Source organism: Camarhynchus parvulus, chromosome 19 (genome assembly GCF_901933205.1).
Source record: "Camarhynchus parvulus chromosome 19, STF_HiC, whole genome shotgun sequence".
Lineage (NCBI taxonomy): Eukaryota > Metazoa > Chordata > Aves > Passeriformes > Thraupidae > Camarhynchus > Camarhynchus parvulus.
Genome location: NC_044589.1, coordinates 10,632,625 through 10,646,927, shown reverse-complemented (window position 1 = coordinate 10,646,927; position 14,303 = coordinate 10,632,625). Strand labels below are relative to the sequence as shown.

Here is a 14,303-nt window from a genome sequence, read left to right as displayed (position 1 = left end):
GGCTCTGTGTCCAAGGCAGGCAGTGATCTCACTGCACCTTGCCAGCATCGCCCACGGCCAGGCTTAGTCAGAGAGGAAACCTCACACATCCTGAACAAACTGGCAAAGGAGGCACCTCAAGCTGCAGAACCTTCCCAAAGACATGAGAGGACCTTGGCTGTGGTGCTTTTTGATAAACCAAAACCAGGTGATCCCCAGAGTTACAAACTGCACAGCTCACACTGCTGCCTAAAGAGACAACACCAACTATTTCAGGGGTTGTAGCACAAGAACCTTTGGGACAGGGAAATGGGGTTATTTACCCATTTCTGGGAAAATGAACCATTTCTCCCTTTTTGGAATCTGACACTCTAAGAAGACCTAAAAATAGATGATTCAGCTGTTCCTGGAGAAACTGCTAACATCAGAAAGGCATCACTGGGTGGTTTTGTGGACACACAGGTGGTCTGTATAAATGTACACATGCTTTTGGCTACAGGTATGTGTGCACACAGGTGAGTAACTACTGCACAGCCCAGCGTGATCCCCAGCCTGCCTACTGTCACTGTACCTACACAAACACATACAAAAACCCACCAGATAAAAAGGCAGCAACTCATCACACACAGCGGAAGAGCAGCTCTGCACTGGGAATAAATCAATGCAGCTCAGGTAATTCTCTTGTATGGTTCAGCTGACAGCAGCCATCTAAAAATTCATTAACTCCAGACAGTTTTGAGGAACATTCTCTGCAGTATTCACTGCTGAATTTAATTTAGTGTAGATATATTATTGATTTACAGTTCAAATAATCACAGTGCCCACCAGGCTTCAGGAAATGTCACTTTTTTATGACTTCACAGCTACTTCTTCCAGGGTCAGGTGAACAGGTTTGGTTTTGTCCTTTTTTGGCTCTATGAAAATTCTGACATGACTTAATGGACTGTGAAATGAAAGTTCTTGGGCTGGAAGGGTGGTGAGCAGAGAAAAGAAGGCCTGTGGAAGGATTATTTATGGGGTGTACTTAGCAGATGAGATTTTCCTTAGACAGGAAGAAATACTGCAGCTACATACCTTGTTTTCATGAAAACTGTGCACAGGGAATTGAATTCATGGGCTGAAGAAATTAAAAACAAGTGAAAAGAGGAGGATGATAAAGAAGCCATCAGATGCTCATGATCTCCAGCTGCAGTTGCTTTATCCTAATCACAGATCTGCCCAGTTTGAAAGCAGTTTTCCTGCCCAGCTCCAGCCTGCTGTGTCACTGGGAGATGCTGGTACCTGAGTACAAAGGGCTGCAGAGGAACATCCAAACCTGCTCCTGTGCCCCTGTACTCAACCCGCTTCTGTTGGGCTGTGCCACAGAACATCCTATGTTCAATAACTCCCTAGAAAATAATTTTTAGCAAAAGTATCTAAATGGACAATTCCCAGTTCTAAAGTGGCTGGGAAACTTTGGGGCTGAAATTTGGTGACCGCTCCTCTTTAAAATTGTGATCATTAAGCTTCAAGGATCTCAGCCACCTTCAGAAAACAGAAGTGTTTTCATTAAACACTGTTAAGGCCAAATCAAAATTGCTGAAGTTTCTCTAAATATTGAAAATTATCCAATTTGATGACCCAGGATCAAAGCAAAATGTTTAGCAGAGTTCTCTAAAAAGCACAAGAGATTTTATTTCACTTCTCAAGCTAAAAACACATCCAGTTCAAAAAGCTGTTTCATTTCACATCAGAGTTAATATGCACTCTGTTTTTTTCCTCCCCACCACAGCACACCACTCATTAATTCAAGCATCATCTTTGGAGCACTATCAAAAACCTTCTAAATGCGCATGAAAAAATATTTGCTTCCCCCCAATTATGATCATCTCTGGTACACTCTCTGGGCTAATGTGTTTATCAAGTGAGGTAGAATCTCTGTAAACCATTTTTTAAGCATTATTCATCATTGAAAATGTTTGTTTCCCAAATAGGAGCAGTAATACAGAGAGATTTGTGTTTTGTTTGTGAGTGATCTGCATTTCCACAGCAGATAATCTTCATTTTTTAAAATATCAATGTCAAGGGTAGAAAGCCAAAAGAATTAAGATGATAAACTGTCAGGTTGGGCAGTGGTTATTTACATCTGTTTCTACAGAAATTGCATTTCTGTGAGCTAAGGAAAAAAGAGAGAAAACTGAATTCTTTGTTTTCTGTCAAATCTGAATATGGTGCTATTTAGAAACCTCAAGGCAATCAGCTAAAAATCCCAAAGCATAAGACATCTCTTCCTAATGGGGCTGGTTTTCAGAAGAATTGGGATGCTGTCACTCCAGCTGAAAATGATGGGAACAAAATTGTGTTATCTTTCAAACACAATTAACTTTGTGCGAAATGGGATAACAAGTCATCCTGAGGAAGGAATTAACCCTGAGTCATTAGCAGTGAGACTAAACCAGCACTGCTGGGCACTGCTGCAGCTCAGACTCCAACCATCCCAAATGAGCCTGGGTATCTGCTCTCCAGGAGTCACCAGCCACATTCATGTTCCAAGCACTCCTGGTTTTCCACTGCCAGTGTGGATGGAGACTGATCCATGACCTCAGCTGAAGCTCTTTGATTGTGCTCCTACAGACGTGCAAGGCCCTAAAAGTTGACACCTTATCAGATCTCAACTATGTGGCTCCAGAAAATGCAGCCACACAAGCGCTCTCCTACCTCCAGGATGAACGGAGTGCTCATCTGCTGCAAGTAACTGTTGAACTGCTCCATACAAAGTCCAATCTTAGTGTTTTGCACATTCATTAATGACAATCCTGGCTCTGAACTGTGCTGAGGACCCAAGAGCCACTCTGATTCTCAGAACACACCAGTCCTTTTGCTGTGAACAGATACTCAGTGACACAGAACTATTTCAAATAACAATTCCCTCTACTTATTTTTGAAGAAGGAAGCATCTTACACTGATGATTATCCAAGTGTAGATGCCCCAAGGCTCTGTGAAAGGAAGCTGCAAGGATGGATACAGGCCCACACATCAGATCTTGAGTGTGGAATTACAGCCTGAAGCACAGACATCTCAGGAGCACTTGTGGGTGAGAGCTCTCCTTGCTCTGAGAACAATATATGCTCACGCAGTCCTGATGTACACAGACACTGCAGGACAGCAGAAGCACCAGCATAAGGCACGTACGCCAGCTCAGGAGTGCTTCACAAAAGCAGCCATGGAGTCAGGCACAGCCTGGCACAAGTCAAAGCTGTGTTTGAGTCTCTGAGTGAAGGAAACACAGGGAAGCTGAAAGAGCTGCTGTACAACTTACAGGAGCACCCAGGAGAACCTGCATGAGAAGAGGCAGCACGATAGCACTCCCCTACCACCTGGCACATGGTGCTTCTACACCTGGAGGTCACCCACACAGAAAGGATGGGCCCTGCAGAGCTGGCCTGGGGCACTCACAGCACTGCATGGCCAGGGCATGGATCTGTTTGTGCATGGACCTCCTCAGCCACCAAAGGGTTCACAGGCTGCTCAGCTTTCAGACAAGACTGGACTGGCAGCAGGGCAAGCCAGCACTTGGCTGTGCTCAGGCAAGTGTCCCCTCTCTCTGGGTGGCAGATGTCTGCTCAAAGGCCTCAGGCCACCTCTCTGATGTATTATTCACACAGAGAAAGCACCAAGGACTGCTTACTAATGGGAATTCATTATCTCCCAAGCTCCCCCGGGCAGGCACCACATCCTTCTTTTGTTTGAAGGGCTGCACATATGACTAAACACAGTCACAGACCCCATACAAACACCTTCAGTTAATATCCAGATCCAGCTCTGCAGTCAAGCCCTGTCACCTTTCCCAGTGCATGACTGGACAGATCGTGATGTGGTTTTGTTCTTTTTTTTAAGATCTGTGTTATTTAAACACAGCATTACCCAGAAAAAAACCCAGTCGTTTTCATCAGTTAATAAGAGAAGAAAAGCAATATGCATAATGGGGATGGAAAAAGAAAAAGCTGAGGTTAATGCAGCTAAATCAACGGGACTGGTTCGTCCCCTAGGGCTGAGCCAGCCCAGCTTCCTCAGCTCCACTAGGAGAGGCTCTCTGCTCCTCTTCTCTGCACCTGGAATTGCAGGCTCTGCAGCAAAGATCCTCAACAAATCTATCGGGACAGAGTAGTAATGTAACACCCAGAAAGGGCAAATTTTCTCCTTGGGTTCAAAAGGGGAAAAGCATTTCTGGTCTGTAAGTCTGGTCTAGACACAGGTTTAGAACAGATTTGGAAGGCAAAGATTATTCAATGACACTGAAGGAAAGGAAAACCAAATACCTTCAATTGTCTTTGAAGTGAAGAACTGTAACCAATTAGTAATTGAAGATGGGAAGAAACAGCACATGCCAAGTATCCAAAGTATACCAAAAAAGATACAAAGCATCGAGAAAACAAAAAGAAGATGGGGAATTTTTTGTTTGTTTGTTTGTTTTCTTTGATAGAAGAGCCTCAGTGTCTTACAGGATTTGAGTTCAGATTCAGGACAGGAAAGGACCTGCTACAAACCCACCCACAGCTGCACAGCCCTGGTGCATCCCCCAGGAACAGCACTGGAATCCCCCAGCTCCCTCCCCTCCCTCACATCCCAAGGGACACGTGCAATGCCATCCTCAAGCAAGGTTTACAAGAAGCTCCAAGCACAACATTAAATACCATTCTGCAGCTCAAATCAGAACTGGCCTTTTCAGTTCAGCCACAAAGGGATTCTGCACATTTTAATTAATGGGTTTAATTACTGGTAGCAGGTTTATTATTCAGGCCAAAAAAAGCTTTTTGTGCAGTTCATCTCTTCCTTAATTTGAACTGAAATCTCATTGAAAAGCCAAATTCTGCATATTTAATAGTGCCCAAGTTACTATTTTTACTCACGTTTACTACTAACCTTTCCCAAAACCACAGTAAGTATATTCCCTCTGCCAAGCTGGCACGCTGGATTTATTTAAACAACATATATTTTGATTGTGACACACAATCTCCAACTCTCCATAACCCACCTGAATTCTATGGTGATTAGTTTATAGCATGGGGAATTCAGGATTATTTAATTTAATATACTCAAAGTATTATTCTAAGAGAACAAACTACTAAGACTCACTTCCAAGTAGATACTGGAAATGGAGAGATCATCTAGGTAACCCTGTTTGCAGTATGAAGCGGACTTAAACAAGTTTTTTAATTGCTTCAAGCAGCGTGTTACTGTCAGACTAAAGGTGGGCAGCCACACAGAAAAGGCTCAGCAAACTGCAGGCAGCTTTTGGACAAACACTGTAGGCGTAATGTGCTGCACTGGCAACCCTGTAAATACACTTGAGGTGAGTGCAGAAACAGAGATGCGTGCTTTGCCTTCCCCTTCCCTCAGAACTGCAGAAGCGGGCAAGGACTGGGCAGGGCAGCTGCAGGGCAGGCTGGGCAGGAGGAGCTGGGGGCAGAGAGAGGAGATCAGGGCAGGCTGGGCAGGAGGAGCGGGGGGCAGAGAGAGGAGCATCAGGGCAGGCTGGGCAGGAGGAGCTGGGGGCAGGAGCAGCAGCAGGCAGGAGGAGCTGCCCTGGCCCTGGCGCAGCAGCAGAGAGGAGCTGCCCTGGCCCTAGCAGGAGCTGCAGGCCGGGCAGGAGCAGCTGTGGGCAGGAGGAGCTGCCCTGGCCCTGGCGCAGAGCTCCACCAGCCCCACGTCAGTGCAGCTGCCGTTCCCAAGGAAACGTCTCCCAGAGCCCGGCTGCGATCGCCAGCTCCCAGCAGCAGCTGCTCCAAACACCCGCAGCACTGCACTGTGCCCTGCCTGGCCACACGGCCCCAGGTTTGCTCCAGAGCAAACCCAGCCCAAAGGAATTCAGAACTTTGTCCCACAATGGCACACATCTCCTGGAAAGCAGAGGGGATGGCAGAGCCTTGGATGTAACCTACGTTGGTTATACACTGGGTTGGGAACAAATATAGAATCTCCTGCACTCACTGCTTCTCCACAAGGATGAAAACATTGGCACTGCCCTCCTTCTCCCAGAGCACCCAGGCAGGGAGCACAGACTGGAGCAGAGTCCTCGTGGTTACAAATCCCTCCTGCTGGATGGATGAGCACAGCTGACCTGCACAGAGGCACCATTCCTCCAGGGCAGCGAGGGTGGCACAGAGCTGCAGCATCTCCCAGGACAAGGGGCACATGACATTTAATTGGCACCTTCAGCCATCTAGGACCTAGGGCAGCTACAACCTGTTCAGCTACTGATGCAGAGAGACCCTGAAAGCAGCCATCAGGTATTTAAGAGGCTCTTGCTAAACTCAGCCTAGCAGGAGAGTAAAATGATTCACAAGAATTCTATATTTATAATGAAGATTCACCAAAAATGACTCATGTACTGAACCAATCTAATTTTAAATAGAAGGGAAAAACCTCTTGAAGAGTCACACGAAACTGGAGTGGGGGAGGGAAGAGAACTGTACACACAGGAGAGCACCAGCCAGGAGCTGTTAGCCAAATCTGCTGGAAGGGATTTCTCCATTCAATCAGCCAAGGTAAAAACAGAACATTCAGCTTCACCTTCTTCTGGTTTAGAGTTAATCAAGGCCTCCATTCAAAGCAGCAGCAGGCTGGAGTCCTGCTTTCGGACAGGTAGGATTGCTGGGCCATGATGAGGCAGCTCAGTGCAGAGTTATTAGTTCTTCAGACCATGAAGAATTTAGAACACAAAACCAACTGGAATCACAGTAGGAAAGAAGTATGAAGACTTCCTAATTTTGTATTCCTAAAAGTATTCCTAATTTTAGCCAAGCAACTAACAGAAACAGCTGCCACCCTACCACCTGTAACACCAACAAGACAGCACAGCTTCCAGGACAGGATTCCAGGACAGGATTCCAGGACAGGATTCCAGGAACAGAGAGCAGGCAGACCACACTGGGAGCTTCCTGGAACACACAGCCAGCCTCCAGCAAGGCCACCAGTCATCTTGGCTGGGTACTTGGATAATGACATTTTAGTAAGAGTTACTTTACAATTTGTAATGTAAACACACATGTAGCAAATACAGAGGTGAAATGGGCCTGAACACCATGATTTCTAGTATCTAAATCCCTGCATTTACCTCTGACAGCAGAGAAAATAAATGTCTAGAGGAAAAGCAAGGTTAGGTAGCATTAGCTCTTCGCGTGACATTTACCACATAAGGCGATGATGTGACTGCTGTCTTCATGTACAAATTTCCGGGTGACAGCTTCTTCCATGATCTGCTTTACCTAAAATGAATAGAGAGAAACGATTGCATGATCCCAACAAAATCAGCACAGCATTTGGGAGTTTCAGTTTCAACCACTGCTTGCCCCTTCCCCCTCACCAACAGACAAACAACTCCCTCACATCACATTTTGCAGGGAAGAATGGATCTAAGGAGGGAAGCACAAACCAACCTAAGGGGCTTATAATAGCATGAGGAAACCTCTGGCAGAACAAGGACAGGTCTGTTAGGGGTGTGCCCCCATAGAAGGCAGATTTCAGTGTGCCCACAGTACCCTCCAGAGAACTCCTCCAGCATAACTTTTGAAGAGCTGTGAAAAACTTTTTATATGATTCATCCTTGGCCTTCACAGTCTCTTCTGCTCATGAAACCAGATTGTGTAGCTATGTCCCATTTCCACTTGTGCCATTCTGCTCTTTTTCAAGCAAAAGCATCCCTGAGCGACACAGGCACACATTCCCAGAGAGGTTTAGGGCCACCTTCTCCCTACCTGGGAAACAGGGCACATGCCACAGCAATTACAAATTATGCCTTTGAAGCTCTGCTGCACCAGACAGTATACAAAATTATTACAGTACCAACAGAGAAGGCAATGCCTTCAGTTTTCACTTCAAGACACGATTTAGCAATTGTAGCAAATAAAATTACACTTATCACACTTTTTAATGATTTAAAACAAAATTCCTTTCCAGTTTCAGGGTTCAAGATGTGTCAAGCTCCAGAGGGAAATCATTGCAAATTACTGACTTTCAAAAATTAAAGAAGAAACAGACAATTCTTACACTGAGGCTCTTGGCAAGAGGCTGTAGTCACCCTCCATTCATCTGCCAGTGATTTCTCCCCAATGGCTTCCTCATCCTGACACCACATGAAACCTCACTGGTTTCCAGCTCATCACCAACTCATTTATCAGACACTCATTTCCTCCTGGCCGTGGAGAGCTCGCTCTCTTCTGTGTACAAATTAACCATAATTTTTGACTTCTCTCATTTGTGAGCTACAATTACAGGGTTATGACACTCTGACTAAACACATGCCAATTCACTCTCAATATATGAAAGTAAGTGCTACCATGGCAGAAGACTCAACCAGACACACTCTTCTTCCAACATTTAGAGCTGACTGGGTACCACTTCATGGCACGGTCAGGTCCCAAGGTTTTGGGCTTTTCCCCTTGGTGCTGGACCAGGAGAGCTGCAGGTGCAGTGCTCCATTGACAGCTGGGCTCTGCAGCTGCCTGTGGAGGTGCCTTCTCCGGTTTGAAGGGCTTCCTCCTCCAGCAAGACCATCTGTGAGACCGATTCTGGATGCTGTAATTAAACATCCCCTCCCCCAGAAATCCTCCTGGGGCCTCTGTGCCCACTCCTACACCCCCAGCCCGGCTGGCAGCAGGCTGCAGCTCTGGCACTTGCTGCACGAGCCTTTCAACACATGGCATTTGCCTCGCTCCAAGTTCTGGATCGAATGGATCCTCCAGAATCTGTGCTCCTTATCAAACAGGAGCCCTCTGAGTCGCAAAGAAAACACTGGAGGGGAAAAAGAAAACATGTAAGAGGCTTTCAAAGTAGAATGTGTTTTATAGCTGAGGATTTCAAAACAGTCATTTGCACTTTATAAAACCTGGCTCGCTGCTCACACCTGAGGCCTGACAATATAAACTTTGAGCCAGGCAATTTGTTTCTTCCTGTGGCTTTTCTGACATGGCTGTTAGAACTCAGGACCTCACAGTGAGGCAGCTGGAGGTGGAGGAGTAGGAGGGTATCAAGGGAGAAGCAGAGGTGTGAGGAGGTCTCGTGAATGGGCACTCACATCTGGATTATCCTGTGTGCTCAGCAATCCCTTTGGCAGAGTTTCATTCACCCAAGGAAAGGGCTGATTACTACTGGCAAAAAGCAGCTGAGTGCCACTGCCCTGGTGCTGCAGTCACCACGCTGGCAGGGGCACAGCAGCCTGTGCACGTACAACTCAAGGCCACAGACATGACTTCAGGACTGCACACCATGAAATCAGTCTCAGCATCCCAGAGAACATTCACTGGAATTCACATCCTAACAACGGGGAGGAAGAAGAGTAGTTTCAATGACCAAAAGCTCAAGTGCTCAGCAGCCAATTCATTGCTACACACATTTCCCAGGCACACCCCAATCAGCTCAGTATGTTATTGAGATTCCCATCAACTAAAATTTTAAGTGTATAAAAACTGAGAAAGAAAAGTGTTTCAGATTCAATAATCAATGCTACTTTTCTAGAGCAGCACCATCCAGTGTGTCTGAGGAGACTTTAAATCCCAGACTCCAGAGCTAAGGACACAGAGCAGGCTCTCTGTGTGTTCCCCACTGCCACCAGATGCCAAGCAAACTCCCTGCATTTTCTGGAGACTGACTGAATGTTATCAGAAAACATTTTTAAAGCATAGGCAGGATATGAGAAGATTCAAAAGCTGGAATGCAATGTTCTTCAATCCCACGTCATCCCTCACTGCCACGTAATTCATGGATGCTCCAGGCAAGGAGCTAAAGCAAGTATTTCTGATCAAATGGAACACAAGCTTTTTTTTGCTTGTTTCCTTAGTTCCCTTGCAATATTGCACAGCTCTTCATAGGGAATTCTGCTGCTTTGTCTCTGTTCTCGGGAGGCACTTGACAATGGAGCTTTTTGAGCACAAGCCTCCACACACACCCACTGGCAGCTACCAGCAGACCTGACCAAACTGCAGATTAATCTCTTTAACAGAAACGTCCCCACCTGCCCCCACAGCCAGCCATCTACCCCCACAGGGGAGGGACGTGCAAGGGATGGAGGGCTGCTCCCAGAGCCTGCAGAGGAGCCTGTGCAGGCGGGAGGGAGCGCTGGGGCCGGCTCAGGTCCAGCCTTGGAAAACATCATCCACTCTCTGTGCCTCCCCTGCAGAGCACAGGAGCCTCTCACCCTAACCAGGCTCTTGTCTGGACCTGCCTGGTGGCACAGAGAGGCACTCGTGTCACTCAGTGTCACCATGCCTGAACCAGCTGCAGCCCTAGGGGACACCTGCTCGCCCTGGAACAGGTGCCAGGCTCTGGGGACACACATCTGCCACCCCTGAGAGCAGGGACGGGAAAGCTCTGCCCAGCCAGGTAAAGATCTCAGCACTCGAGGAGTACAGAAGATCCTGGTGGCAGTATTATACAGGTAAAGCAAAGCAAACTCCCCAGAGAGAAGCTGCTCAGCATTTGCAGCATCTTCTAATGGATCACTGCTCTGACTTTATACCACATCCTACAAGGGCTAAAACTTTCAGAAGCAGTCAAACACTGAACCCATTCCATAATACACAGATTATTTATTAAGTTTCACTCCGGAAATACACAAGAGAAATGCCTTTATGTTTATTTTTTTTAATTTTATTTAAGGAAACTTTAAAATGGTAAAGAATAATGCTTATAACACACCACAATAACCAGGAACACAGTTAAAGCCTACAGCATTTTTTCCTTTAAAAAATTTTTTTCATCTAAAGGAAAAAACCTAATGTCCACCATCCATATCTTCTTCAGCTTGGGCAGCTTCTGCTCACCTCCTTTATTGACAGCTCCTACTGCACTGACTCCTTACTCGTGATGAAAGACTGGCAGTGTAATAAAAGCTGTTCAATAACTATTGCACTTCTGTTCAGAAGCCCTTACATTTCAGCTGCAAGTTGAGCAATTGAGCTTCTGAAGTGCTCTGAAATCGTTCAGGGTGGAACTGCTAAGGTTATTGTTATCCTGTTTGTTTCACAGCTAGAAAGTACTGTTTAAATCCAGAAATGGCAAAACCCTCCATTTCAGGAGGCAAAAGGAAATGGCCAGAGAAAAAAGCCTGTTTTATGAGTCTGCTTGTCACAACAGATTCTCCTGCAGAGAGAGATAAATGCTTGAAACGTGAACTTCCAAGCGGCCTCAGCATGAATCCCAGCAGTTACATTTTCGAAACACATTACATGTCTTCTGTTCTGTGAGAGCCAACAAAATACATTCCCTACCAATGGGAAAGTCCATCTGAGGAAAAGCAAACAGCATTAAATTTCCCAAAGGAAAAATGCAGAAGTTTTAGCTGAGACACTGAGGCAAAATAAACTAAACACTTTGGACCAAATTACTTTGGAGATAACTGTTCTATACTTTGCAAAGACAACTGAATTTTACCAGGCTTGGTGGAACAGTCCACAGAAAGAACGCACTGCCTACGAACTCCTTTGGCCACTGAAGTTATGGGAAAATCATTCAACAGGAAATAAGAGTCTGGGTTTAAAGGACAAGGGAAGGGGACCAGGGCTCTGAGAACAGACATGGACATGGAGTCAGGTTCTCCCAGCAAGCAGGCAGAAGTGGCTGTATGAAGTCACACACGATAATAAATGAGGTTGAAAATTCTCTTGGAGAAAGTTACATACAGTCATTAAGGGCAGCATTATCTGGTGGGCAGTTACTAGTGGCGTTCAATTCCTGCCTCTTTGTCAACTGATTATTGAAGGCAAATAAAATCTCCATCTCAGGGTCTCCAACTGTGACCTGAGCCATTTTCTGACTGTGAGCACAGACAGGGGCCCTTCCACAGGTCTGTGAGGGCACAGGTGAGGAGTGTTACCTCAACCTGCTTATAATCAACAAAGGCTCTCATGGCTATTTTAAACTGGAAAGCTCTGGCCAACCCTAAAAAGCCAAGCTGCTATAAGTGCTCTAAAAGAGCATTGGTGAGGACTTGGGAGAAGGAAAAAACAAATCAGAGACAAAACAAAAATGCAGATGACACAGAAGGTACAAATAACACTTTCAAGCATTATTCAAGTAATTTAAAAACCAGAGTCCAATTAAAAACATTTTAGAGACTTTAAAAACAAATTAGCCTCAGATTTTTTAATTACACACCACTGCTTCTCCTCAGCTTGAGCTGGCTTGGGTTATGAAAATCCATTTCACTTTCCATCTCATGCATTAGCACAAGACTGCAATGTTCACACTTGGAAAACATTTATCAGATTTATTTATATATTTAAGCATTACTCAGGAGAGCAAGCACACCAACTTCTAAATAAAACCTTGCGCTGCCTCAGCTCAAAGGTTCTGGTTCAAGCAGAAATTTCTAATCGAAGTGGCATGTTCGTGGCAGCATTCAGCAGGTACCACCTGCCCAGAGCCAGCTGCTGCCTGGGTCATCCTGGGACACAGTCCTGCTGCTCCACATAGAGACTGTGCTTGTGCCTGTCCCTGCTCTGCCCCCTCCACGCTCCCTACAACACCTGATGTGTTCTGGTTCCAGCATTAATGACTACCAGGATACGGCAGTCGGGCTCAGGAATCTTGGCCACAGCACCAACTTTACATCTGAACTTTGACTGCTCCTGCTGCTTCCCCAGGAGTGAACTGCAGAGGGGAAGGAACAGGAGGGCAGGTACCTGTTAAAAAACTTGTTACTGCTGTGACGGATAAGCATTACACCTCCACTTCACTGCAGTGTAATAACCGGCAGCTACACACAGCTCGCCACAGCCAGTGCCACAAACCCACAAAATCCGATATGGGTGCATGGGGAGAGGTGGCCGCAGGGAGCCCCAGCTGGAACGCGCTCCAGAGGTGCCCATGGCCCTTGGACACCACCGGCACCTCCTCCCGCCCCGGCAGAAGCCCTGCTCTGCGGCAGGAGCTGCTCCAGCGCGATGCCATCCGTCCGTCCTGCCGAGCACCGGGCACGGAGCACCGCCCGCCGGGCACGGAGCAGTGCCGGGTACGGAACAGTGCCGGGCACGGAGCAGTGCCGGGCACCGAGTACCGCCGGGCACCGCCGGGCACCGCCCCGCAGCGCAGGAACGCCGGGCGAGGAGAAGCGGCACCGGCCCGGCCGCGAGTGTGACCGAACACCTCCGGTCAGGTGCAGGGTTGGGCTCTTCATGTACACACGGCTCTGGCTGCCCCAGCCCGACAATGTCACACAGGTGTGTGCAGAACAACCACCCAAATTAACCCTTCCCAGGGCACAGGTGCTCTGGCACCTGGGAGTCAGCTCGGCTCATCCACGGGCACCTTAGAAATACCCTTCTTACCTCCGATTTCCCCCCCTTCTCCTGTAAAGCTCCCAGGTAAGGAAAAAGTCATAAAAAACGAGTGCTGCGGGAAACACAAACGCGGGGAGCGGGAGCCGATGTCAGCCTCCTGCCGCGGCAGAAGTCCCGCGAGCGGCATCCCGGCTCCAGGTGCGCCCGGGGGAAAGAGCCCCGAGGTTCTCCGGAGCCGCGCCGCCCGCAGCCCCGCCGGGGCACAGCCGCGTCCTCGGCGCCCGCCGGACGGGCGCGCACGGCCGGGCCCGCTCCCCGCCGAGGCACCGGCACCCGGACCGGCACCGGGGCCGGCCCCCGCCCGGGCCGCAGGGCGTTCCCCACGCGGCGCGCGCTGCGACCCGCGGCCCCCCGGGGCCGGACCCCGGAGCGCGGGGCTCTGCCCGCCGCACAGCCCCGGGGCCTCCCCCGCGCCGCCCTCACCTCCTTCTTCACGTTCCACAGCAGCTTGTCCTTCACGGCGTCCGCCGAGCAGCTCATGTTGGCGGGCCCGGGGCGCTCACAGCTCCCGACCCGGGCCCGCCGCCATCTTCACCGCGGCGTGACGTCAGCGGGCGGGGCGGGGGCGCAGCCCGGCGCGAGGGGGCGCTGTGCGCGGGGAGAGAGCGGAGCGCGCGGAGCCGGCGGGACAGGGGGACAGAGGGACAGGGGCAGAGAGGGACAGGGGGACAGGGGGACAGAGGGGACAGGGGGACAGAGGGACAGGGGGACAGGGACAGAGGGGACAGGGGGACAGGGACAGGGGGACAGGGGGACAGAGGGACAGGGGGGACAGGGACAGGGGACAGGGGGACAGAGGGACAGGGGGAGAGGGACAGGGGGACAGAGGGACAGGAGGGGACAGGAGGACAAGGGACACGGAGCAAGCGGGACACGGAGCAAGCGGGACACGGATCCCCCGCTCCACTGCCGGCCCCGGTCTAGGAGCTCCGGCCCCAAATCCTCAGTGGGGATCACATCGGTAACAGGGAACAGAAGTTCTAGAGACCCACACTACCAACAAAAAG

At 48.7% G+C, this 14,303-nt stretch overlaps 1 protein-coding gene across 7 annotated transcripts in view; it reads right to left on the bottom strand.

Annotated features, from left to right (window-relative positions):
* Nucleotides 1-13,845, bottom strand: part of SGSM2 (small G protein signaling modulator 2) — a 37,441-nt gene extending 23,596 nt beyond the window's left edge. For 6 of the 7 annotated variants that reach the window (XM_030962714.1, XM_030962717.1, XM_030962716.1 and 3 more), the window contains exons 1-2: nt 13,720-13,845; nt 7,152-7,227 (exon numbers count right to left, since the gene is read on the bottom strand). In XM_030962714.1, the coding sequence (XP_030818574.1) occupies nt 7,152-7,227; nt 13,720-13,776 (133 nt within the window). In that variant the 5' untranslated portion in view covers nt 13,777-13,845. The remainder of the gene's footprint in view (nt 1-7,151; nt 7,228-13,719) is intronic. The other variant, XM_030962721.1, reaches the window with a different exon arrangement.
* Nucleotides 13,846-14,303: the final 458 nt, after the last annotated feature.